Here is a 26,562-nt window from a genome sequence, read left to right on the forward strand (position 1 = left end):
TGGCTGCTTTCAGACAGCCAAATTATAGGAGGGGGGAATGCAGAGAATTTCCATATTCGGTTTGGTCCACAAAGAAGCTCAGCCTAGCCTCTTGCACTCTCTCCTTTCTCTCTTGGGCATGCCCCTCCAAGACTGAAGACTTCCTGGTTTAAAATAATCAGTTATGACATTTAAAGAAACCTTTTAAACAAACAGCACTTATTTATAAGCCAAGATTTAAAATCAGGATTAGTTGTTGTTTCATCAGCAACAAAAACCACTGCAATTTTAAAATATGTACATCACAACAAAGTGCAATTTGTTCTAAATGAGGAAGTCCTCAATCTTGGCAAAGCATGTGAGGGAAAGGACATGCAAACCCGAGGACTACCCAATTAATTCTCATCACTAACCAACCATGATTCATGTTTAAAGGCAACCAATGAGTTTAACTGTAACCATCTCGACAAATCCAATTCCACCTCCTTCCTACAACTCGTTTAAACTTTCTATTAGCTAGTATGTTTCAATGAACCTGAAGCATTAGAAACCTACATGCAGCCTCCTGGGTAGTTGGAAGACAAAGGTAGAACAACAATGCATTAATCACAGACACTGAACAAAACTGGGGGAAGTAGTTTTGTTTTAAAAAGTTTACTTGTAAAACAAGCTATATACACTGATGGCACATTCATTAGAAACATTTCAAGTTTATGGTTATATTAACATTACAAAATAACAGTCATTGGTGCCCTTGGAAAAAATTCCCTCTGTAAAGTGCAAGTCAGATGCCAACTGGCACAGCTGGCAGCCTTCGTAATAGCTAAGAATTTTTCAACCTTTCACATCAGCACATCTTAGATCTTAAAGAGCATGAGAAATATCCGTTTTTTAAAGAGAGATGACACCGCTCTTGCATATTTATCCTTCTCTACATAAACAAACAGACTGGAGGGAAGAACAAAAAACATTTCTAGTTTTCTATGAACAGCAGGGACTCCAGTGATTATAGAGGCTGAACAATATCCATTACTTGCACCCGGTAGTAACTTTTAAAAAAATCATTGGTTTTTCTGCTTGCTTCCTTTTTCTCTCTCAAATTCAGCAATCTGATTAAATATGTTGAGTAGATTCTGAGGCAGGTTTTTCCTAGCACCACTTCCTGATTGTTCTTTGCCATTGAGGGCAGCTTCCTCATCTACCTCCTGTGTTTGGGCAGGATCTCTTTCCCTGCTCCGAGGTTCTCTCTCTCTTTTACTCTGTGCCAACTCGGGTCTGTTGTCAGCACTGTACCGACTGGATTCGTTTATCCAGCGGCTAGTATATCGTTTGTAGTGTTCAACTGATTTGGTGGAGTAATCAGACCCTGTTGGAGATGTGGAATATTTTGTTTGGCTTGGGCTATACTTCCGGTGCTGTTCCTTCCTCCCCCCATCTTTTTCTAACTTTCCTGAATACTGTGTCTTGTTTTTGTCATCAGACTTCCTGCGACAGGGACCTGTGCTCTCCCTCCTATCAAAGAAAATTCTGTCTACCTTACCCTGTTTTTCAGTTTTGTTACTATTTGCCTGAGTTTTGGCGCTGCTGTAGGAATCCCTGGAATCTTCAGACCTGCCTCCATGATCTTCCTCATAAAGAGAAGTCCTTGGGAGAGAGTAATACCTGTCTCTAGCTTCTGGCTTCTGATAAGCTAACCTGTCCTGCCTCTCCAGCAGTTTCTCCATTTCATGCTTTTGATTAAGGAAGGAAGCAGAGGTATTGGCTGGAGGAGAATAGCAGTCATCTTTCCTACTCTGATTTAAGGAACTCTTGGGTGTGTGTTTAGAGCTGCGCGAGGATTCGGACCGGCTCCGATCCCTTTTCTTACGCTTTTTGTGATCAGAAGAGGAGGAGGAGGAGGAGGAAGTGGATTCATCAGATGAAGAATCACAGGAAGAGGAGGAGGAGGAGGTTGACCTTTTTCTTTTCTTCTTCAACCTAGAAGTTTTAATTAACCATGAGGCATTGCCAGTAGGATCCAAAATTCAACATTTTGGGCAAAGCTCTGTGGTAGATTGCCAAGAAGCTCTTAAACTTTTTAACCTTCAGCACCGTTATGTAAAAAAAAGTTCTGACTAGCCACAGGAAAGGGATTCGAGCAGATTTGCTTTCAAACATATAATTATGTGAAGTGAAAGACTGGTTTCAAGTCTGGGTAATATATTTGGAAATTTGACTTACAGCACAATCCCAAGCAGAGTTACTCCAGTCTAAACCTATTGATTTCAATGAGCTTAAACTGGAGTAACTCTTCTTAGCACTGCACTGTTAAGATACTCTGTTTCTGCTACACAGCTTTTCTGGGAAACAAAACTGCTGCATAAAGTGCCCATGTTAAAATATTTTCATTTTAATATGCTATTTGACAACCACACATCTCCAATAGAAGCTCTGTCATTTCCATAGTCAAGCAGGAGTGAAGTTCCAATTACAAGATGACAAGGCCTTTCCCCCCATTATAGCAGTTCAGACCAGTCCAAAAACAGATCCTGATTTTATAAGGAATGCTTTTCTAGATTCCTGGAGGCTACAGGCGAACGGATGAGAGATATACAACATCTAAAATCTTAATTCGTCCTTGCTGCCCTTCTTATCAACTCCACCTTCCTCCCCAGGTATCTTAACTCCTTAAAGCCTCGCTCTCAACTATAATCAAGTACAAGTAACTTCACTTTTCATCCCATACTATTTGTGTCTCTCATCAACCTCCAATATTGTTGTAATTTAGATTAAAGCAAAAGTCACACTTATGCTATATAATGGCATAATTGTTGGACTGATACCCATAAGAGGAATAAAGGAAGCCTTCAGCAGATATATACTCACATAGGTACAGAGAGGAGAAAAGTTGTAGAAAGTGGAGTCAAAAGGCAATGAAGCCTCACTTTTGACCCCAATGTTTGTTTTTCTTAATGTGCATCAACAAGATACACTCTATGCATCTGATGAAGTAGTTCTAAACCACAAAAGCTTAAGACCTTCATAAATCTTTATGGTGTCATAAGATTTCTTTGTTTTGCTTTAACAGGTCGACATCACTGGGACTCAATTCTGGAATTTGTAATTTAGATTCGTATCTCTCATGGGGTTAGGGATCCCTCTTGCTGTGTTTATGAAGCTCAGTATAGCACCATATGTGCTAACTGCTCTGTACAAACAACAATGGAACTACAAAGATTTCCCTAGTGAAGGCTGTGGACCTAGACTCAAGAATATGCTATTATTGCTGAATTATCCTCTTAAGTTTATTTGCCATGGGATGGACCCAAGGACCATGCAGCAATCTACCTCCTGCTAATGCTTCCTGTCCTTCAAGCTGTGGGGCTGATTCCGTATGTGGTATGAATCACATACTGAGCCCATCCCCCTATAGTGCTGATGCTGAAAAACCCAACATTCTGACTACCCTACAACGATCTTATAAACTGCAGTTTCACTTGACACTCAATTGACCTACAAGTACAAATCTTTTTAAATGTAATGGATAGTAGCTATGGAATTCCTGTTTGCTGGTTTAATTATTAGCTATCAGCTTGCCAGCACCACTGCATACTACTCTATTCAGGTTAGAACAGGACCGGTATTGCTCTTTATGAAAAAGCTAAGGGTTTATTAACTGATTTTCAAAAAAATCTTGGGACTGGTATTTTGTCCCAAAATGACGGCACACACAAACTTGAGTCTCTTTCTGGTCCATTCACATAATTACAAGCAATGTTTGTTTTTATATCTGAATCATGCCACAGTGAGAAGAGCATATTTTGATAGAGCTTAGAAAGATGCAACTTGGCTTAGGTTGGACTTGAAAGGCCTTTCCTCAGAATCAGGTACCGATCATGAAATGTCATGCTTCATTCTTGATACTTAATTCCTTTTTAAAGGCAGTTTTATAAATGCCTCTAAGAAAAGCTACGAAAAACTAAACATTACAAAAAAATTTAAAGGGGCAACAAAAGTGCTATACTTACGGTACCAGACAGCTTATTGACATGCACAGCGTGTCCTAAAGAGCCATGGAAAGATCAAGTAAGGACAGGTATACAGAACAGAACAGAGGTTACCTTTTCTCTTCTTTTAAGAGCTTACGCAGTTTTTCCACACTTGTCTCTATTTTCTTCTCTTTCTGTCTCTCCTCTTTTGCAGCTTGTTTCTCTCTCATTTCCAAAGATTTCTTTTTTGAATTCCAACATCAAAAATATTGCATTAACGAGCCAGAGTGTTAACCCCAAAATTTTGCCAAAATTCCACCCCCACCCCACAATATGCACAGTTTCCATCAATCCCAAGGGCATCGTGTCCAAAAAATGACATTCAAGACAAAACAGTTGTGTATAAATGGAGCGCAAAGCATTGAGATGAGTAAGAATGGTATTAAGGATTGTATGTCCAATATATAAGCCCACATTTTAAAAGAAAAAGTAAGGCCAAGACGGTCATTGGTGCCCATAGCCCAACGTAATGACATTAGCAACCCAAATTGAAGGCGAAAAAAGCATTACAAGTAGTTGTCCATGTCAAATAATAAGCCAAGCCGGGTGATGGGGAGATCACAGAAAGCACCATTATCGAAATTTATGTATTAAAATGTGATCCAAATTAAAATATAATTAGAAGGGGCCATGTATGAATACAAACCATTTGGCAATCGTACCACAGCCCAGTTTGATGCATGGTTTACACACGTAATCATATTCCAGCGGGTTGTTGGTGATGAGCAGCGCCAGAGGTCAGACACAGCAGCAACAGTTCCAGTTCAGAGAAAAAGGCATTAGAAAAAAACATACCATCAGTATTACGGGAAAACAGCCTGACACTTCCAGATGTCACTCACGGAAACTTTGCACAGGCCTGTTCACGCTCTTTCAGTGCCTAATCCTCCCCACAATGGAGAGAGGCAAAGGTGTGCAAAAGAGGGCCGCCATATCTATTTTTAACAAGATGCTTCAGGATGCTTTTTGCTGCTGGCAACGTTATGTGGAAATCTGTTGGTAAAAATAGATGTGGTATCCCACTTAGCACATCACAGAGTCCCAACGCAGAAGGGGGAAACCCAGTACAGGCACGTACAAAGTGACCCTCAACGTCTTTTGAAATGCGTGATATAAATAAATCTTGTCGCGAAAACCTTGCTTAGCAACCCTTGAATGCTTGTTAACTCATCCTGTAGGTCAAGAATTTTTGGTGAAATTAGATTCACTTGCTGACCAGGGAGTCTAAAAACTGAGCAGGGAATTCTGACTTCATATCTAAGAGTAACACAGGGTCTTCAGTCTGTACTAACTCAACTGCAACAGGGCAAAAATAAAGGCCTTCATTGTAGCTTTTTTTTCCTGGTTCTGCTGGAACAAAAGATATTCTTAGCCAGCTGTTTTAAGACTTTTCAACAGACTTAACTTGGAAGTAAGTTCCAGTGACTTTAAATGAAACTTATCTCCAAATAAACGTATTCTTGAACAGCCTCATTTATAGTTTCTGTAACTAGCCACAATTGATCTTAACTTTAAGAGGACTCTGGACTCCCCTCAATTTGGCCACTTTGAATTCAGCAATCATGACTGCATCTCTAGGCAATTCTTGCTCCCTGACTACCAGCAGTTATAAAGCAACACACAAAGGCTTGATTTTCATAAGTATAGAAACATTCCCCTTACTTGATGCATGCAGGGGACTAAATGGAAGAGGACAGCATATCGAACACCTAACACACGATTGCCTCTTAATGTAGAGTTTTCTATCATCATCTCTCTTAGTCTACCAAGAGAAAGTAAAGTATCACCTGCATCTGCTTACGAAGTTTCAACAAGGCATCCTCAGCTTCTTGAAACGTCTCATCTATGTTTAAAGCTTTCTTGTAGTAACTCTCAGCATTTAACAACTTTTCTTCCTCTTCCAACCTGGCAAAATGATTTTGCGGCACACATAAAAAACATTCCAACTCCACAGTTACTCATACTGAAGAAAGCATTGCTCTTACTAAAGCTTTAGTGTTTTTGAATAGGGAATGTGTAGCTTTGCTTGGAAGATGGCTCCTTGCTTCAGTAGTCATCAGACTCAAAACATCTTTATCCACCAAGCACAACTCCAGTACAGAACAAAGTGCATCTGTACACCAGCATCCCACAACAGAGAATAGGGTCAGCACTGAGAGACAAGACCTTGTCCAGCAGGCTTCTGAGCTTCGAGCTGCATTCAGAGGGAGACACGCTCTAAGCAACTGATCCCCAGCCAACACAGGTAGGGGTGATAGCCCTGCTGTAATGGGACACCCCTCTATTATGCGCAGAAAACAGGCTAAGCCTTGTGAGAGTTTTCAGCTGATCCACAAGTTCCATTGCACTGAGATGAGCAAAACATGCAAGCTTTCTGGATTGGGGGTGGGTGGGGTCAGGGGTGGGGGAGAAGGGTCAGCATACGGATGCCACACCTGGCCATCCGTCACAATGACCTGGGGAGAATCAAGGAAAAACTTCCTCTGGTCTGACACCCATGGATTCTTCTCTATACTACAGCAGCTGTCTGCAAAGAATCCTGTGGCTCTAATCAAAGAGTTAGTCGTGCAGGTTATTTTTTGGCAGGAAGTTTGAATGAACACCCCGCTTTCTGACTGCGCCAGAAAGAACTGCCTTGCTTCCAAGGATCTCTTGGAAACACAGAATTGCAAGCCTTTGTCATTCTTTTGCTAAGCCCATTTCCAGATGTCAACTTGGGGAAAGGAGATTGGTCTCCAAAGAGTGAGAAGTCTGAAGAGTTCTAAGTTTTAGGTAGCAAGAAACTTTTATTTTTTACTTTCTGCATTCTGTAGTTTCAACTCTCAGCCTTCCTCCTTGGTTTGTTTGCATGTGCAAGGAATGAAACCTTTTTTACAACTTTTTAAAAAAATTCCTGAGAGGCTTTCTGATTGCTTTCCCTCACACACCAGTTGCACAAGCCATTCTTTCAGCTGAGACAGTAAAAGGGAAGTGGAACCCTTTTCCTTACTTTACATACAGGTGCAGACAACATTCAGGGAAGAATTACTGGCTGACCTAGGACAGCCAATTAATATACATAAAATCTTTGGGAGGTGGCAGAGCCTACTAAAGGGACATTTTAGGAGATCAACGAGGCTAAGCTAGCCACTCAGTCCTTCGGATGCACTCAGAAGATCCAGAGAAACAGGTAACTGTAACAGTCATGACCACAAGTAATTTCTGGAATCACAGCAATAGCAAGAATTGCAACAACACAGAGATATGCATATGTCTGGCTTGCAGGCACTTGCTCGTTATAAAAGCTGGCGGTCATGGGAGAGCAGGAAATTCAGCAGAGGCAGATTCATGAAGCAGCCCCAAGCCAAACGGTAAAGATGGAGCAACCACAGAGTTCTACCCAGGCCAGACACCCAAGCAGGAAAAGAAACAGTGAGGTCACGATACGCCTATAGGAATCTCACACGGTTAAAAACACACAGAAAAGATCTAAAATAAAAACGTTAGGATGAAGACAAGAATGAGAGGTACAGAAGAGATACAAAGGCAGCGGGTGGGGGTGGGGAGGAGATTTAGCATGACAACAGCTAAGAGAAAATTAGTGTGGCTTAGAAATTTCCTAGAGGGCCACCACCCTCAGCCCTCACTCCTCAAGTGGCAGTTCACAGCAGATGCTGTTTTCTCCATGCTCTTTTGAGCCGATTTGGGGATGATCTGAGGGGAGAGGGTACCTTTTAATGTACCTTAAAACCACTATGGACCAAGGCAGACCATACTTGTATATAGCTGATCGTCTCTATGAAAGAAAAGGTGGCAGCAACGTAAGACGCAGATGACGCGTATCTTCCTTCACATCTGACTTGCTGGATTTGGCTATGCGCTGCACTGGACAAAGCCACACAGTAGCTCTGTGCAGAAGGCCTGTTTGCATGTTGACTCAAGGGAGAACTGGCTTCACCACCCCCACCACCCCACCCATTCAATCGCCAAGTCAAGCGCATGGGGAAAGTGCCCATATGACAGCCCCACCCATGTTCAGAAAGCAGCATCACTGATCACAGGGAGAGAGCGTATGTGCAGACCCTCCCTCTGCATGTTCGCATCATTCAAACCAGCAGCCAAGTGTAAGCTGGACCAGTGCGCCTGAGCTCCTTCCCTCCCTGTGTGGTGATTCAGCATGTGGATAGGTCATCTGCACAGAGCTGTTATCTTAAGACATTCCAACTACTATCCCAAAAAAATTTCTGGCAAGAACGAAAAATAGAAAGCTACACTTACTGGCCTCCTCGTTCAACAAGTGTCTGACACAGATATTTTCGTGCATTTCTGTGCGTTGGACAGTTTTCTAAAGCAATTTCAAAATCATCAATTGCCTTATTTAGACTGCCTTTTGTTGCATATCTAGAAAAAAAGAAAAGAAAATCACAATGCAAGTATTTTATATGTGTTCATGTGCTTCCTTTTCTTTTTTTTTAAAGTACCCTTCCAGTAGCAAATAAGACACTTACAGGGCTCCGCGGGCAACTAAGGCTTCAACGTTTTGCGCATCAATCTCCAGTGCTTTGTTGTATTCATTCATGGCATCCACATGGCGTCCCTCTTTAAAATAATCAACACCAATCTTCACGCTTAAAAAAATGAACAAAGAATGTGTTACCTATCAATTTATCCATTCCTCAGACAAAAAATACTAGTACACATTCCAAGAGTTACAAGTTTAGCAATAATTGCCAATGCATCCGTTTACTGAAGCTGGTAATAACACCCCAATTTTCTTCCACTTTTAAATCTCTCTCTTGTCTACCACCCTTGTGCATTATTATCTCCAGAATTCCTTATCAGTCTACAAAGATGGTGGTGGGGATTCAAGTCACAAGGTTGAGTCCATCAAAAAAAATCTGTACACTCAAGGAGGGATTTTTACCAATTCTGCTCTCCCTGCAATAGCCACCCCCCCCCCCCCCGCTGCCCCCAGGAACAGCATTCCAGGGGTATGCTTCCATGCATCAAACGTTTAGATGAAATTCAACCCTTAGGAAGGTAAGATGAGGATAATGTAGTCATTATCTCAATCTTCCATTATTTCTTGATAGTGCATCTGGCACTTTTATGCACGTACAAGCATGCACAACACTACAAAAGATTTTTCCAGTGCAGTGAGCTAGAGGCACATCGTAACAACGGCCATCAAGCCCTAAGAATATCGGACCGTTCCCTTCATGAGCACCTTAACGCTATCCTTGATCAGTTATGTCAGTCCCAAGCAAGTCTCTTTCTCTCCCAAATTGTGGGCAGAGTTTTCAGCTGCTCATTGCAACATGCGTTTGCTTAGAAGAAAATGACCAATCTGTTCTTCCTAAATTTACATAAACATTTGGCATTAGCAATGAAGCGTGGATACCATTTTAAGGCCCAGGAGGCAGACTGCTTTTTTCTCAACGCAGTGGCAAAATCCTCTTCATGGAAATTTTGGCTGAGGGGAAAAAAAACAACAACCAAGAAACATGTCAAGAGGATTTGATCTGATACCAAGCCCACACAGTCTGGCTGGAAGACCCGTATTTGGTATTCGGCTCCATTAGTAATAAGATACAATAAAGCTGAAAGATAGAGAACATTATATTTCCCCTGGTTTAAGAGGATTTTCCAGGCCCAGGAGTCACCTACATTTACAGGCACTGATTCAATGGACTCCCAAAGTTTCCTGCAGTGGTAATAAGCAGTATCAAAAGTTTAGTTGAGTATTTCCCTGGGAAAGAAACGTAAACTAGTTCTTGGCTCTCCTCAGCCACTTCCCATGTTACTTGCTGTCCAATTTATATTCTTATACATGGACAAACATAGATGCATTTAAGTCTATTTATTTGTTCCAATGATTTCAATGAGATCAAGGGCCAAACCAGAAGGATAAGGGAACCTAGGTGTATTTATACGAGTCTACCTATTCACATCCACAGCGGGGGCCTTATTAAACAAAAATGCTGAAAGCATCAGAGTGCAGGGATGTAAGAAAAGAGGAGGAAGAGCAATGTTTAAATCTCCTCACCTATGCATTACTTTTGCTAAGAGCATATGACCCCAACCAGCGTCCCATTTTAGAGATGAATGTGTATATAAAATATATGGGGATCCCTGCAACCTGGCTTAGCTTGGCACTGAATTGTCGAAATCAAAGTTCAAGCGGACTGTGGGTCAGAAAAATACAAAGTATGGAAAATGTTGCTTTGTTAGATGAGGCAGCTCAGTTTAAAAAACAACCAAGTTCAGGAAGAGAAGTGTTTTTTCTGGAAACCTCCCCCCCGACATTAGTCAACAATCATGCAGATAAAATAAGCCTAAAAAAATTGTAAGAGAAGATATGGATGATTCCTTAGATACCTTTGGAGTCTTCTCATTAAGGATGGTGGGCTGGATTCACTCAGTCCTAGTTTGCCTACCAGAAACTCAACTACTGCTGGATTGGCGAAGCCCAAGGAGTGTTGCAAAACTTTTTCGTATGTTTCCAAACCACTGGATATTTCAACACTCCTCCTGGGGAGGGGGGAGGAGAATTATGAACACGAGGCTTCCATTCGAACATCTTTCCCATCATATTAAGGAAACAAGAAGGACTAAACACCAAACTGCTATGAAGAGGTTATCTGACAGAACAGCTACAAGCCATCTAACTAGTTTCAAGCCTCTATATTCTAGACCCTGTTCTAGAAAGATGCTTTGTCCCACTCCTTCCAACTTGCCACCTTTGTCCCAATACCTCCTTTTCTGTACTTTGACACTGCAGCCTCCTTTGTCTTCTCACTGTTATCCTTTTATGTCACATTGCCTCCAGCATCTAGTCTTACTAATATTTTCCAGAAATGCCTACCCCAGAGACCTCAATAATTAAGTAGTTGCAGTGATTAAGTAATCCCTGTAAAAGTATTTATTTACTGCACAAGGAAGGATACAGTTGCACATTTGTTAGGGACAGAAAATAAGCTAATTATGCAGAAACTTTTTTACTGTGTTATCTCTACCCTGTAATCCACTTTCTGTATTGTTTATAGTATACCTTGCTTTAAATAGTTTATTGTTCACATTGTTCTCTACTTCTGTAATCCTAGTCCTACTGTATTGTTCACTAGCTGTTTTATGCTTTCTGACTGCACACTGTTTATCACGTAATCTCCCTTGAGTCTCAGTGAGAAAAGGGAACTATAAATAAATACAGTATAAATAACATTGTATTATGGTGTTTTGAATCCCATCTGGGTGACAGGTCCCAGAAAGTGGTAATGGAGGACTCCCGTTCTGCCCTGTGGCCACAGATCTACAGGGTCCCACAGGGCTGGACATGAAGCAACTGGGAGAGGTCATCAAAAGGTTCGGGCTACAGTGTCACCAATATGTGGATGATACCCGGCTCTACCTTCCCTTTCCATCTAATTCCAAGGATGCTGTTGATGTTCTGCTTGGAGTCAGTAATGGGCTGGATGAGGGTGCCCAAGCTGAAACTTAATCCTGACAAGACAGAGGTTCTTTGCATTAATAGAAAGGCTGACCAGTGATGTGAGATCTCTGGTCTTGGATGGGGTTACACTTCCCCAGAAAAGTCAAGTTCACAGATTAGAAATACTGCCTGACGCAGCGGTCACCTTAGAAATCCAGGTGGCTGCGGTAGCTCAGAGTGCATTTGCCCAGCTTCAGCTGGTGCATCAGTTGTGTCCATTCCTGGTTCAATCCGATCTAGACACAATGATCCTTGCTTTCGTTACATCTAGACTGAACTACTGCAATGCTCCCAAAGACAGTTCAGAAGCTGTAGCTATGGCAGAATGCTGAGGCTAGACCGATGTTTGGGGCCAGCTATCAGGAACATGGGGCCTTGGTATTACCATTACACTGGCTACCAGTCTGCTTCCGAGCCTAATTCAAGGTGCTAGTTCTATCCCTTAAAGACTTACATGGCTTGGGACCATCTTCTCCCATACACAACTTGAGGTCAGGTAGCAATTTTCCCCAGGTCAGTTGGACTAGGGAACTTGACAGTGTTTAGCCATCTTCTGGGCATGAAGCAGGAGTCACTAGGGGTGTGGGGAGGGGAGGTAGTTGTGAATTTCCTACACTGTGCAGGGGTTGGACTAGATGACCCTAGAGGTACCTTCCAACCGTATGATTCTAGGGCTGCTGCCCAGGAGTTAAGATCACCGGGAGAGGCCCTCCTGACTGTCCCATCAAACAAAGAAGCTCAGTTGGTGGGTACACAGTAGAGGGCCTTTTCAGTGACAGTCCCACGACTGTGGAACAATCTCCCCAGGGAGGTGCACTTGGCCCCTGCGCTCTCTAGCTTCAGGGGACAGCTGAAGACAGTTTTATTTAGGACAGTATTTTAACTGTTGTTTTTATAATATACTTATATTTATACTTCATACTGTAAGCTACCTTGTGCACCTTTGGAGGAAAGGCAGCTAATAAATGTTTAAATAAATAAATAAATAAATAGAAAAAGATCTCATACGGAAATGACGAACTAGCTCGCTCTCAAGTTATCCAGCACTATTAACCACATCCAGGCATAAACTATCTGAAACCCACCCACCCCCACCTGTGCCATTTCTTCTGATAGCTCAACATGAGACTCAATCTTCAACCTCAGTCCAGCAACACCCTCCCTCTCACAGCTGACCCCCCCCCAATTACACAGGAAATGGACCCTTCACAAGCAACATATGATTAGAGTCTATGTCACTTGTAGTTTCATCTGCCTCAAGGTTTTCCTTCACAGGACACACTGGCTGGAAACCAGAGGCCTAGAGTTGCGACCAGACCCCGCTGTCACTCAAGGAAGGAAACACACACACACCAACTGCTGCGTAGCAGGTTGTATTCATTATTTTCACTTGCTGGATTGCAGGCATCAAGCTCTATAGAAGAGACTTTTGCTTAATACAAGTCAGTCATTGCCACTGGGGACATTAGGAATGATAAACAAGGGCCCTGATGAGCAGCTCTGCAGGTGCTCCAATACTTGCAAGAAAATTCTGCTTTCCCACTCATTCCAACAGAAGGAGCAGCTTCACGTTTGCAAAGGGCCATAGGTAAGTGGATGGGTATGTGCATGTACACACTGTCCCCCTGCAATGAAGTGAATGGGGAATCTCATACAAAAGCTGAAACAGCAGCATATGTGTTTGCAACTCCTGCCTGCATCAGAAACCGCTGAATTGGGTCTAGGGGCTGGAATGCACCACCCCTGAGTATTTGCAGCGACAAAGCCAGCGAGTACTAGCATTATCAAAGTACTGTTATAAAATTATCATCTCCTTTCTTCTGTCTACAGGAACAGGGTGTTTTCTTTACCCTTTTTTAAAAAACCCAGTGTGTGCCAAAAGGATTATTGATTGACTAAAGAAAGACGCAGCTCATTCCAATTCCATACCTATAGTGCAGAGGCAAGTCTTCGGAGCTGATCACTCCTAATTTGGTACTTGCTAGGCTGGGAGAAAGAGCAGAGCTGTGCAGTGACACTGTGAGCTTCTCATGATAGCGATCAATATCCTTGATTGCAGCTGTTAAAATAAAAAAACCAACAACATTGAATTTAAACAACCTGTTAGGTCAGCTCCACTACACTCATCTAGGGCTGCAGGCTGCCTCAGAAAACAGAGAAGGGGGCAGCTACAAGCCCCCCACCGCACTTTTATACCCGAGAAAAGATGTAAAAAGGCCAAGGGGAAGAAGCAGCTTGACCAAGCACAGAGGAAATAATTATCAAAAGGTGTTTCAAGATACCCTTTGCAAGAAAGCTTATCCTAAAAACGAACCATCCTGACTTGCTAAGAGCATTTCAGATTACACCCGCAAGAAACAGTCAGTGCTTGCAACAATCAAGTACACATATTACAGAAGAGATAAAGGGATATTTTCTTAAGCTAAATGTCTAACACATTCAAGAGAGCAACATAGTCTCCTTCCTGAGTTGGAATCCTAGCACACCTGTAAGCAAATATTCAATCGTTGGTTTTGAGTTAATCAGGATATCAATACAACTTAAGGTCACAGGATTTGTCCCAAACAAATAGCGATAAAGGAAATAAGTTTATAGCGTTCTGAAACTAGCAAATAAGACAATTCAATTCGACTCACTATTGCAGGACACACATCCCTCAGACAGAGAATTAAGTATATAAGGTCTGGGATTCAGCCATACACACCAGGTCAGGTTTTTCCATCTAACCTATCTTAGCCACTAAGGAGACGGTGCTCACTCTTCAAGACCGGTATCTATTTTTAGCTATATTATGGGTCTTTACCATTGCTACACCCTTTGTGCCGACATTGCAAATTATTGTACTGGCTGTTCTGTTATTGACCATTCCAAGGTATGTTTCCTGTTTGTTATTTGTACTTAAGAAAAATGAAAAATAAAAAGTAAAAAAAAAACACCCTGGTATCTATGATTTAACTTCTCCCTCTTTCTTAATCTCTCTCTCTCTTTTTCTTACTATGGCCTACGATCCCCACACTATCTCTCCTCATTGTTCTGACATGGCTTCTGGACCTTGTCAGTGCTAGATATGAAATTTAACTCTGCAAATGTCAGGAGTCTAAGCATCCCTGCAGAGAGAAAAGGCTGACCAGATCTCCTCCTCAGTCCCAAGGAGTTCATTGCCAAGCCCCTCCCCCTCGTCTCTCCCAAAGCCGTTTTCCAGATCCCTTGGCTCTCTGGGCCAGCCCTTGTTTGGGTCCAGCTGTTCAGCATAATTCTCCCTCTCAGATCCTCAAGCCTTCTTCTTGCATTATCTTGCATTTCACTTTCCCTCTCTCATCTAGCCTTTCTTCTCATGTTCTGCAGAGGCTCGCACACACATCCGTGCAGCTCTTTCATGGACTAGCCATGACTGAGACATAACCTTAATCAAATAACTGAGTAACTGATGAATTACTGAGTACTTACACAGGTAGATAGCTGAAGGATTTTATTTTGACTTGCCAAACACTTTGATTGCCAACTGGCTTTTAAATTTTCCTTTCTGTCTTACCTTCAGTCTAATCTCCTTGTAGTTAATAAAAGTCAGCCCTTTTAAAACAATGGACTCATTATTTTATGGGAAAATACTGTGCTGATCTGCAATCTGTGTATACCAAGGCTCAGGTCCCAAGAGGCCCAGAGTTGGGGCTGCATGTATGAATGGCCAGACACATGTGCTCCCCAAGGGTCACAAAGCAGATCATCCATCAAGCATGTTGAGAGCAAACACATAAAGGGAGGTCTTGTAGAGAAGCCGCAAAAGGCTGTGTAGGAGGCACTCGCCTTGGATGAGGTCACCAGTTTGATAGTATGATAAAGGGTCACCATGGCTGCTATGGGAAGGCACATCTCTCAGTGGACAAAGAGCCTAAAACAGAAACCAAGAAAAAGTTATCCAATAGCATAAGAACGAAGAGCCCTGCCGGATCAGATCAGTGGTTTGGCATTCTGTCTCATACACTGTCCAACAAGTTGCCCTGGAGGACCAATTAAAGGGCACAGAGGCTGAAGTTTTCCCTGGTGTTCCCTCCTGGTATTCTTGTTCAAAGTTTTACTGCCTCTGAATATGAATCTTCCCTTTAGTCACCATGGCTAGTAGCCACTGGTAGACCTATCCTCCAAGAATCCATCTAATCCACTTTTAAAGCCATCTATGCCTGTGGCCATTGCTACTTTCTTTGACAGCAAATTCCACATTTTAATCCCTTGTTGACTAAAGAAGAATATTCTTTTGTCCATCTCTGTCTACTGCCCATCAGCTTCATTGGGTGCCCCTATGTTTTAATGTTCTGGGAGAGGGAGAAAAAGTTCTCTCTGTCCACTCTCCTCACTCCATGCATAATTTCATAAACCTCTTATCATGTCCCCCCTTAGTTATCTCTTTTCTAAACTGAAAAGTCCCAGACTCTTCCCTTTTCTCATAGGAAAGGCGCTCAAATTCATTAATCATCTTTGTTGCCTTCTTCTGTACTTCTTCCAGGTCGTCAATGTCCTTTTTGAGATACACTGATCAGAATTATCCAGCCACTACAAATTAAAGAAAGAGCTTGCATCCAGTAGCATTAATTTCTCAACCTAGTCATTTGCAGAGAAAGCTTTTTTCACCTTGTTTCTGGGTCCAGAAAATCCTTTCAATTAATTTAGAAGCAACTATCTCATCATTAATTCTGCTATGAAACCGCAGCAGAATCCTCAGCAAATGTATGGGAGCATCACGAATTACTGATTCAGAACTTAAAATGCCAAGTGTGAGTGGAGGGGGGCAGTTTTTGGAAACTCTGCCCTGGACGTTGCCCCACCTCTGCAATTCCCTAGTTGTGCTGTGCAGAGAGCAGTTGCAGCAAGGCTGTGTCAGAAGAGTACAAGCTTGACAGAAAACCGAAGCTGTGACAGCTGTACAGTCTGCTCTGAATGCGGTTTGATAGGCAGGGATCTACTCCTACTCACGCTCATTACTGACCTCTTCTGGATTCAGCAGGCTGCTCAAAGTGGGAGGGGGCAGTCTAATGTGCACTAAGATTTTCTCTTGCAAGGGGGACAGGACGGGTTCCCAGGTGGCACATTCCTCAAACTACAGCTGGTGTCTGCTAGCCTTGCAATTTGTGCAAAGACGAGGAGGGGGCAGGATGGATGGATGCCAGGGCAAAAGGTAGCTGGTGGCAGTCATGAGCCCTGAATGTGGTATGGAGATGGTACATGAAAGCTTGCTGGCCAAAAGGAAGGATATGTAGGGCAGCACGAGCCGTCCATCCCGAGTGATCATGCTTAATGATGGAAAAATTTCAACTGAGCCTGGGCTTCCTAGGCAGTCCTCTAGCCACGCACACAACTGGGCACACAGCAGCATAACATGGCAGAAGGTATTAGCCACTGTGGCACTGATACCAGCCATATAAGGTCAGTAGTGATAGTCATAGTGTGGTGGGGAGGAACAGGTAGGCATAGCCTATCAAGAGTTGCTGGTTCAAGTCCCACATGTGCCCAGGAAGCCAAGGCTCAGCTGAAATTTTACCAGCGCTAGCATTTACACTCCCCTAAGGCAAACTGCCACCCACTGAGTTTCTTTTTGCCAGGACTTCTGGCACAGCTATTAGAAAGGCATGCCTCCTCTGTAACAATTCACTTATTGACTGTCATCCTCATGACTTACAGTGATTTCTAAATCTGCTATCTCTCGAATAACGCCGCTTCGCAGGCAGAACAGCACCATGAAGAAACCGAATTCCCGAATAGAACTAATCCTTCCAATCACTATGTCCCCACGTTCGATATCACGGAAAAACAGCTCTCTCCTCTCTGCACTGGGAACATCCATGAACTGCTCCAAAGGAGGCATAATAGCATAATAATCTGCAACAGATGGAAACAAAAAGAACAGTGCTTAAATACTGTGTAACCAGTTCTTAAAATATGATAGCAGGACATTTTTTAGCGCATTTGACATCCAGCCTGGTGAAGAATCCTGAGTAACTCAAATGCTTGCATTCACTATTTTGTGATATTTTAATCAGTCCTAGCAAGAAAAAAAAATTATCACACTGCTGGTTGCAGTACTTTTAAACAACAAAAATATTATTTATCTGTAAAATTTGCATGGCCATCATTTCAGAAACAGTTTTTAAAAGAAAACATCTCTGCTCTGATCCCTTTTAATAATGGAAAAGGACATTAAGGTCATATGCATTAATTATGCAAGTAATGGCTTCCACCAAATGACAGCTTATTGTTGTGGCTTTACATGATGAACAGGTTTCTCCCTCCTATGTTAAAGAAAGCTGTGTCACTTCTGGAAGTCAGGAGTTGATCTCTTAAAGAAAAGGTGATTAGATGTAGCTTGTCTAAAATCTAAGCTTTCACAGGTAAAGCACTTCCCTCTAACTTCAGATATGTGGGAGGCTAGCTAGAAGTAGTTACTCAGTGCGGGGGGAAAAGATACTCAATACGGGTCCACAGGCACTCTCTGTTATTAAGTGCTGTATTCCTGGGCTTAATCCACTCAATGACAGTTTTTCCAGAGTCTGATTTGGTAGCCCTTCATGGTAAGTTCAGGAAAAGTCTTGTTTAGTCATTCAGTCATTTGTAACAGCAAGGCTTGCATCTACGAGGATTCTGAATTGGTTGCAACTGCATGACTTTAAAATGCTACTTATTCTAACAGACAATACATCTCATACAAGATTTTATTTCCTAATTACCCCTCCCAAAGGTTCCCATTCCGAGAAAGAACAGATGCACATCCCATGCCAAGCACTTTCCCATTTATGACAAGAATATGAGAGTTGAAGCACACACAGAGATATATATCTCACTGGTTTACAACTTTATTGTGTGTGTTATGTGCTGTCAAGCTGTCTCCGACCTATAGCGACCCTATGAATGAAAGATCTCCAAAACTTCCTATCATTAACAGACTTGCTCAGATCCTGCAGACTGGAGGACGTGGCTTCTTTTATTGACTCAAGCCATCTCGTTTTAGGTCTTCCTCTTTTCCTACTGCCTTCCACTTTTCCTAGCATTATGGACTATTCCAGAGAATCTTGTCTTCTCAGGATGCGGCCAAAGTACGATAGCCTCAGTTTTGTCATTTTAGCTTCTAGGGAGAATTCAGGCTTGATTTGATCTAGTACCCACTTATTTGTCTTTTTGGCTGTCCATAGTATCCACAGAACTCTCCCCCAGCACCACATTTCAAATGAATCAATTTTCTTCCTGCATTATGCCAATGGAAATATTACCTTCATTTTCTTCATCTGCTTCAGTTATTGTTGGCACATTTGTTTTCCAAGAATGAGAAAAAAGGAGATCTGCTTTTTTTGCAATGAAATTTTGTATTTCAACATTATCTATTCCTCTGTCCTTCCTGAAACAACAAACACAATTGAGACTGTGAATTAGACAGTAATTTACAAGCAAAGACTTCCCCCCTGTATCCTTTTTCCTTTCCTTGTCTTTTTCCTCATTGCCACCAACCAACCAACCAACCAACCTCACCAATATGCGGATGACACCCAGCTTTATCTGTTGTTGGACGGGCGGCCTGGATCGGCCCCTGATGCCCTGGAGCGTGCTTTTGAGGCTGTGGCTGGTTGGTTGAGACAAAGTTGGCTGAAATTGAATCCCACGAAGACGGAGGTCCTGTATGTGAGTCGTGGGGAGATGGCTTTGGGACCCCGGCTTCCTACACTTGATGGGGCAGCACTTACACTGGCCCCGAGAGTTAGGAGCCTGGGGGTGATTCTGGATTCCTCCCTGAAGATGGAGGACCCGATCACTTGTAGTTGCCAGGTCTTCCTTTTATTATCTTCGGCAGGCCAGGCAGCTTGCCCCTTATTTGTCTCCCCGTGACTTGACTACAGTGGTCCAAGCAATGGTCACCTCTAGGTTGGATTACTGTAACATGCTCTACGCTGGGCTTCCCATGGGCCCGATCCGGTGGTTACAGCTGGTACAGAATGCAGCAGCGCGGGTCATTGCTGGAGCACCGGTGTGGGAGCATATTACACCGGTGCTACGCCAGCTGCATTGGCTGCCAGTGGAGTACCGAATCAGGTTCAAGGTTTTGGTGTTAACCTACAAAGCCCTATGCGGACTGGGACCGACGTATCTGAGGGACCGTCTCTCACCATATGAGCCCTGGAGGACTCTCCGCTCTGGTGGAAAACATCTTTTAAGTGTCCCTGGCCCTAGGGAGGCCCGCCTGGCGTTGACCAGGGCCAGGGCCTTTTCGGTCCTGGCCCCGGCCTGGTGGAATGCTCTGTCTTGCGAGACAAGGGCCCAGCAAGATTTGCTTGCATTTCGCCGGGCCTGTAAGACAGAGTTATTCCGCCAGGCATATGGTTGACGCTGGGCGGTGCCCCCCCCCCACGTGGAGGGGGGGTTAAACCATCGCCCCTATGCGAACACAGATGCATGTATGAACCGCTGTGCAGTATGAACCGTAACATTTAATGCTTTTAAATGTTTTTAAATGTATTATTTAATGCTTTTAAATGTTTTAATGGTGGGTGATGTTTGTATTTTGTTATCCGCCCTGAGCCTGCGAAAGTGGGGAGGGCGGAATATAAATATAATAAATTAAATTAAATTCTTTTATTTGCCCCTGTTTTCAGTTTCATTATTTATTTACTTCATTATATATATCAGCTTTCTCGCCAGTAGGAACCCAATACAGTTTACATAATTCTCTTCTCCTCCATTTTTTCCTCACAGCAATCCTGTGAGAAAGATTAGACTGAGAGAGCAAACAAGAAAGCAAGAGCGAGACTGGTCCAAGGTCACCCAGCAAGCTTCCATGGCAGAGTGGGGGGGATTCGAACCTAGGTATCCCAGATCCTAATCTAACACTCTATTATACAAAACTGGCTCTCAACTTTCCCTCCCTTCCTCCCCTGGCATTCACTCCCTGAGAAAAGTCTTGCCATGCTGCGAAAATTATGCTTTAGCAAGCCACTCATGTGAGTTGTGTGATGGAAGCTGCTGGGCCAGACAAGTAGCATAGCATCAAGTTGTAGCCACTGCTGCATTGCACAAATTGCAGGGTAGCAATTTGTGAGTGCTTAAAGAACTTTCAAAAGATCTTGTAGATCCTTTGTTGATCATCTTCCAGGCCTCTTAAGAGGACAGGGTGACGTGCCTGAAAATTGGAGGAGGGCAAATGCTATCTCAAACTTCAAGAAAGGGGGAAAGGACAATCCAGGGAACTACAGGCCAACCTCTGTCCCAGGGAAGATACCAGAGCAGATATTAAAGGTCCTTCATGGCCTTGATCCAGCATACCTATGGGACCACCTCCCTCCCTATGCTTGTCCACAGCAGCTTCACTCTTGTGAACAGGGTCTCCTGCAGGCACCACCTTGCACATCAGCAAAATCAACAGCAGCCTATACATGGGCTTTCTCTGTGGTGGCGCCCACTCTATGGAATGGCCTGCCTGAGGAGGTCAGGAGAGCCCCCCCCCCTCTCCAGGCTTTCCGCAAATTATGAAAAACCAAATTGTTCAAAAACGCTTTTTAACTCAGATAAGAGGGCTGTATTGAAGGGAGGGGATCTCAGATGACCTGCTAATGAGTTAGGAACCACAGACCTCACCACTATGTTGTATTGGATTCCTGCTAATGCTATGTCTTTGTGAACTTGTATCTATTTACCCTATGGCATTGTTTATGGAAATGTTCCTGATATTGACTTTATTAATCTCACACTGTGTAATCTGCCTTGAGTCTCAATGAGAAAGGCAGACTATAAATAAACAAAAGCAAATAAACAAATAAACAAAGCCAGAAAGAAAGAAAGCCAGAAAGCCAGAAAGCCAGAAAGAAAGAAAGCCAGAAAGCCAGAAAGCCAGAAAGCCAGAAAGAAAGAAAGCCAGAAAGAAAGAAAGAAAGAAAGAAAGAAAGAAAGAAAGAAAGAAAGAAAGAAAGAAAGAAAGAAAGAAAGAAAGAAAGAAAGAAAGAAAGAAAGAAAGTCCACATGGATTTGTCCCCAACAGGTCCTGCCAGACCAACCTCATCTCCTTTTATGACTGAACAAGAGGCTTATTGGATCGTGGGAATACTGTCGATTAGTTTATCTGTATTTTCGTAAGTCTTTTGACAAGGTCACTCATGATGTTCTGATGGGTAAATTGGACAACTGTGGACTGCACACTAGGATGGTTAGATGGATAAAGAACTGGTTGGATAACCAGTAGTTGTCAATGGCATCATCTCTGATTGGAGGGAGGTGTCCAGCGGAGTGCCACGGGGCTCAGTTCTGGGCCCAGTGCTTATCAATGTTTTTATAAATGATCTGGACAAGGTGTGAAGGGATTACCCATTACATTTGTAGATGACACCAAACTGGGAGGAGTAACAAACACCCTTGACGATAGAGATAGAATTGAATGAGATCTGAACACATCGGAAAAGTGGGCAGAACTGAATAAGATGCAATTTAATAAGGATAAGTGCTGGGTTCTGTACCTAAGTAACAAAAATACAAAGCATGCATAATGGATGGGGACTACACTTCTGGGCAGCAGTATGTGTGAACAAGATCTTGGGGCATGGGTGGAAAGGAAGCTAAATATAAATGTGATGCAGCAGCAAAAAAGGTGAGCACAATCTTGTGATGTATCAATAAAGGCATAACATCCAAATCACAGGATGCCATTGTCCCACTATATACTGCTTTCTGCAGGTCCCACCTGGAGTACTTGTGTGCAGCTCTAGAGGTCTCATTTCAAAAAAGGATGTAGACAAATTGGAACTGGTGCAGAGGAGAGCAACCAGGATGATCAGAGGCCTGGAGACCAAGCCCTATGAGGAAAGACTGAGGGACTTGGGAATGGTCAATTTGGAGAACAGGAAGTTGAGGGGAGACAATATTGCTCTCTTTAAGTATTTAAAATTGGCTGACTAGGGATGTGGTAGGTTCCCCTTCATCGGCAGTCTTCATGAAGCAGCTGGACAAATACTTGTCAGGGATGCTTTAGGCTGTTCTTGTATTAGGCAGGGCATTATACTAGATGGTCTGCAAAGCCCCTTCCAACTCTATGCTATTGCCTGGTAATGACTCAGACCCTGCCGAGTTCTCCTTCCAGGGCAAGAGGAAGGATAGCTGGGTGGACTGGGAGGCCAAAAAAGCCCTAAAAAGGGTCATATCCCCTCCTCCATGCCTTTTATTGATACCAAGGTTTGAAAGCTGGCACTATTGTTATGGTTGCCTAGCAATCTTCACAATGGCCACTGAGACCTCAGATGGTATTCGTTTTATAAAGGATCGAGCACAGCCTCTGTTATTTTGGGTGTTTTAAAACATGGCGCCATGTTGATAACTAGATATATTGATTTGACAATACATTTACCAACTATCGTTAAATGCTTATTCATTCCCCAAAATATAAAGCACCTATTTTCAGCTGATTCCAGCCCCTAATGTTTCATACTTAAAGTCAATGGTGCAGTTCTGATATTTGTGTCTTTGACCACTTTTGCACTTCAATGAGCTCTTTACAGTCACTATGTTCATCCTTCAGAAATATGCTGAAGTCACATCTCACTCCATTAACACAGGCTAAAACCAAGATTTATGCAGCCTGCTTCTTCAGTAGCTAAATCTTAACACAGTACAGTGTGAACTACTCCCTAATGTACTCAGGATTCTGATAAGCACCAATGGGACAAAAGTTTAGTGATGTCAATGTTACTCAGACCGAAAATGCTGTGAAACAGTTTGCCTGCAAGAGCAAAAATAATTGAAAGATTGTGGTTGTGAATTAGAAGTAACAACAACAACATTCGATTTATATACTGCCTTTCAGGACAACTTAATACCACACTCAGAGCAGTTTGCAAACTGTGAGACTGAGAGAGCAGTCCCATTCACGCGGAGAAGCAGGGAATCAAACCCGGCTCTCTAGATTAGAGTCTTGCTGCTCTTAACCTCTACACCAAACTGGCTCTCAATTTAATGTAAACCAATTTCCAATTAATATGTTTTTATTTATTTATTTTGTATTTATGTCATTTATAGTCCGCCTTTCTCTCTGAGACTCAAGCCAGATTACATACAGTGAGATTAGCACAGTCATTATCAAGGACATTTCAATGAACAATGCCATAGGGTAAATCAATACAAGTTGACAAAGACATTGTATCAGTAAAAATCCAATACGAAGTTGAAGAGATGCTGAAATAAAGCATAAGCAATTCTAGAACTGACATTAGTCAACATTCAGTAAGGTCATAGGAGCACATGCTTAAAGCAATATATAGTGTGTACGGCAACACAGTGGTGAAGTCTACGGTCCTTAACTTGTTAGCAAAGCATCTCTTTGAGACCATCTCCCTACAATACAGCCCTCCTATCTATGTAAAAAATCCCTTTTGAATAATTCAGTTTTGCATCGTTTGCATCAATTGGAGTCTCCTAGTTAACTTAGACATATTGCATTACAATAGTCAAGTCTTGATGTTACCATAGTATGGATCCAGGTGGACAGATCGGCCACGTCAAAGTAGGAAGCCATCTTCCAGGCTTGAGTGAGGTTGTAGAAAGCATTTTTGTGGCTGCTGATTCACAGCCACATATAACAATATACATTAATTACATAGGACAATAATATTACATGGCACACTCAATATCACTACATAGAAAAATTATGTTTTGCATGGGACATATAAGAACACAAAGCCACAAAGAACACAAACACAAAGAACATAGAGCTAGACTTTTGGTGGATCTAGTTCAGGCAGAGGCACAGGGAGCTTTTCGGGAGTGATGTCGTGAAAACACACACATGACATCAACACATCAGCCAACGCTCCGGAAAATAGTTTTCATAGCATCAGCTGTTGACAGCAGCAACGCATCATTCCCATCCCCGCCCCCACACACACACTGTTCTCTCGCCAGGCACAGAGGGGCCCAGCAGCGGAAGACTGCCCACGTGAAGCAGGCAACTGGCACCCCTAAGCTCTGCACTATCCGGCTTCAGCACTCCAGAGTCTCAAGCCGAGAAGCAGAAATGCCGGGGACCGAACCTGCAGACAAGGGCACGGCACGGCACGCCCCCTTTCCAGACTGACTCCCCAGCCACGCCCTTTGGGCTGCAGGATTTGAGTCTCGCGGCACCTCAGAGACTCTAAAAGGGGTCCTGGGACCAAAGCCCGTGAGGCTCGACGGCCCTGGCTCCCCTCCTCGCGGACTGCAGCGCCGCTGTCCGCCCGGGAGCCGCGCCCACCCCCGGCTTTCCCTCACCTGGCAGGAGGCAGCGTCTCCAGGCCGGGCCCCCCGGGCGGCAGGAGACCGCGGAAATCGGGATTGTCGTGCTGCTCCGTCCGGAGGAGAGAGAGCAGCGCGGGCCCGTGGAAGCCGAGCGCCTGGCGGAGCAGATCCCGCTCCATCGCCGCCCGTCAGGCCGCCCGCAGCGGCGCCGCCTTCCCTGACACATTCAGCGCCGCGGCCCTGACCCGGAAGCGCAACTTTCAGAGGCATTAACGTGGCGCTTTAAGTTCCGGCAAAACGGGAAAGCCTCCATGACTGCGAGAGTGAAGCCGCTCTAGCTTTGGCACCTCTGTGGTTGAAGCCCTGGAGGATTGGCATTGACCGTTACAGAGGGAAACGAGTTCCGTTTCAAACGGGAAGGGGGCGAGGCTTTTTTCCCTTCCTTTTTGCCGCCGCTCTGGCGTTCACGCGTGCCCCACGCGCAGACGCAGAGGAAAGCTCCGCGTATTTCTAGAAAAAGGGATGAGGCTTGTGAGGAATGAGCGGGAAACCGATTGTTGCCAACTTCCAGGTGGTGGCTGGAAATCTCCCGAAATTATAACTGCTCTCCAGTTCAGAGGGATCAGTTCCACTGGAGAAAATGTCTGCTTTGGGATGTGGATTCTATGGCAATATACCAGGCTGAGGTCCCTCCTCTCCCCAACCCTCCCCAGGCTGTACCCCCAAGTCACCACGAATTTCCCAACCTGGAATTGGCAACCCTCGAGCCATATGCATGCTTACTGGAAGCAAGTCCCTTTGGTTCCAATGGATCTTACTCCTAAGTATAAGCCGCCGACCTTAAAGTTCAATGAAGTGCTGAGTTTTACTCCAATCACGAATTATTTTTTAGACTCCGTTTCATATGCAATATGGACCTGGGAAATTTTCTTAAAAACAAATTAACACCTGCTGATGAAGGGTTCTAGAGAACTTGACAGCTTGCATAATGTTTTATTGACGCAGTGTGTCAAAGGTTTTACATGATTTTAATATCATTAAGTCATTCAGTTGTGCAATCTTGCATGAGTCTTCAGAGGGACTGAATCAGTAAAATTTTATTTTATTTTATTTGGATTTCTATTCCGTCTTTGGTATATATCTCAATATATACCAAACTTTAAAAAACGTTTGTATCCATGGAGGCCGTTTCCACACACGTTGAATAATCCACTTTCAATACGCTTTAGTGCACATTTGTAACAGATTTTCCATGTGTGGAACAAAAAATCCACTTCTAAAGGATAACTAAAGTGCATTGAAAGTGCATTATTCAACGTGTGTGGAAACGGCCGTAGTCACAGTAATTTAGTTGACTTCCACATAGTGATTGTGCTCTGGTTTGGCAATTAAACGAGTGGAGTTTTTAGTTTATCCAGAGAACATAATCCCTAATCATCCATTTTCTGTGTTTGTGTTTCCCAAACCTGGTTTGATACAATGTTTCTTGGCAAGATTGCCATCAAGGTGCATAGTTTTGAACATCCTGCACGTACTTTTTTCCTTGCCTCAACCCCCTGAGGGCAGCCTCCGTTTTCCTCTAACACCAGAAGACATTTTTCAGCCTTTCAAAAAAGGAGGGAAAACTGCATGTGTTATTTCACTATTACACAATCATGATGTGGCAATTATTATTTTTTTTTAAAGACTTCCAATAGAGGGGGGAATGTGAGGGGAGGGGGAGACAAAGTGCAGGGAAAACTGCCATGTGGGCACTGTTGCTTGCCACTCTAAATGCCTCTGCATTTACAGGAGCAATGAGAGGTACTCAGATGTTTTCCTGCTTGTGAAATTTTGGATTTTAAACCATCTTTGTGCCTA

At 43.3% G+C, this 26,562-nt stretch overlaps 1 protein-coding gene across 2 annotated transcripts; it reads right to left on the minus strand.

Moving 5' to 3' along the window:
* Positions 1-583: 583 nt before the first annotated feature.
* Positions 584-24,931, minus strand: TTC14 (tetratricopeptide repeat domain 14). 2 transcript variants are annotated; one of them, XM_054983259.1, is made up of 12 exons: positions 24,736-24,931; positions 18,732-18,856; positions 17,147-17,346; positions 15,280-15,364; positions 13,405-13,534; positions 10,365-10,517; positions 9,388-9,459; positions 8,495-8,614; positions 8,265-8,387; positions 5,795-5,912; positions 4,080-4,189; positions 584-1,956 (listed from the first exon to the last, which is right to left on the minus strand). In XM_054983259.1, exons 1-12 carry the CDS (start codon positions 24,879-24,881, stop codon positions 1,041-1,043), a joined length of 2,298 nt encoding a protein of 765 aa, XP_054839234.1. In that variant the 5' UTR covers positions 24,882-24,931; the 3' UTR covers positions 584-1,040. The 2 variants fall into 2 exon arrangements, 1 of the variants encoding a protein (XP_054839234.1); XR_008597318.1 differs by lacking the exon at positions 584-1,956 and having other exon boundaries at positions 4,095-4,189; positions 4,654-5,912.
* Positions 24,932-26,562: the final 1,631 nt, after the last annotated feature.

Source organism: Eublepharis macularius, chromosome 6, assembly GCF_028583425.1.
Source record: "Eublepharis macularius isolate TG4126 chromosome 6, MPM_Emac_v1.0, whole genome shotgun sequence".
In the NCBI taxonomy this organism is placed as follows: Eukaryota; Metazoa; Chordata; class Lepidosauria; order Squamata; family Eublepharidae; genus Eublepharis; species Eublepharis macularius.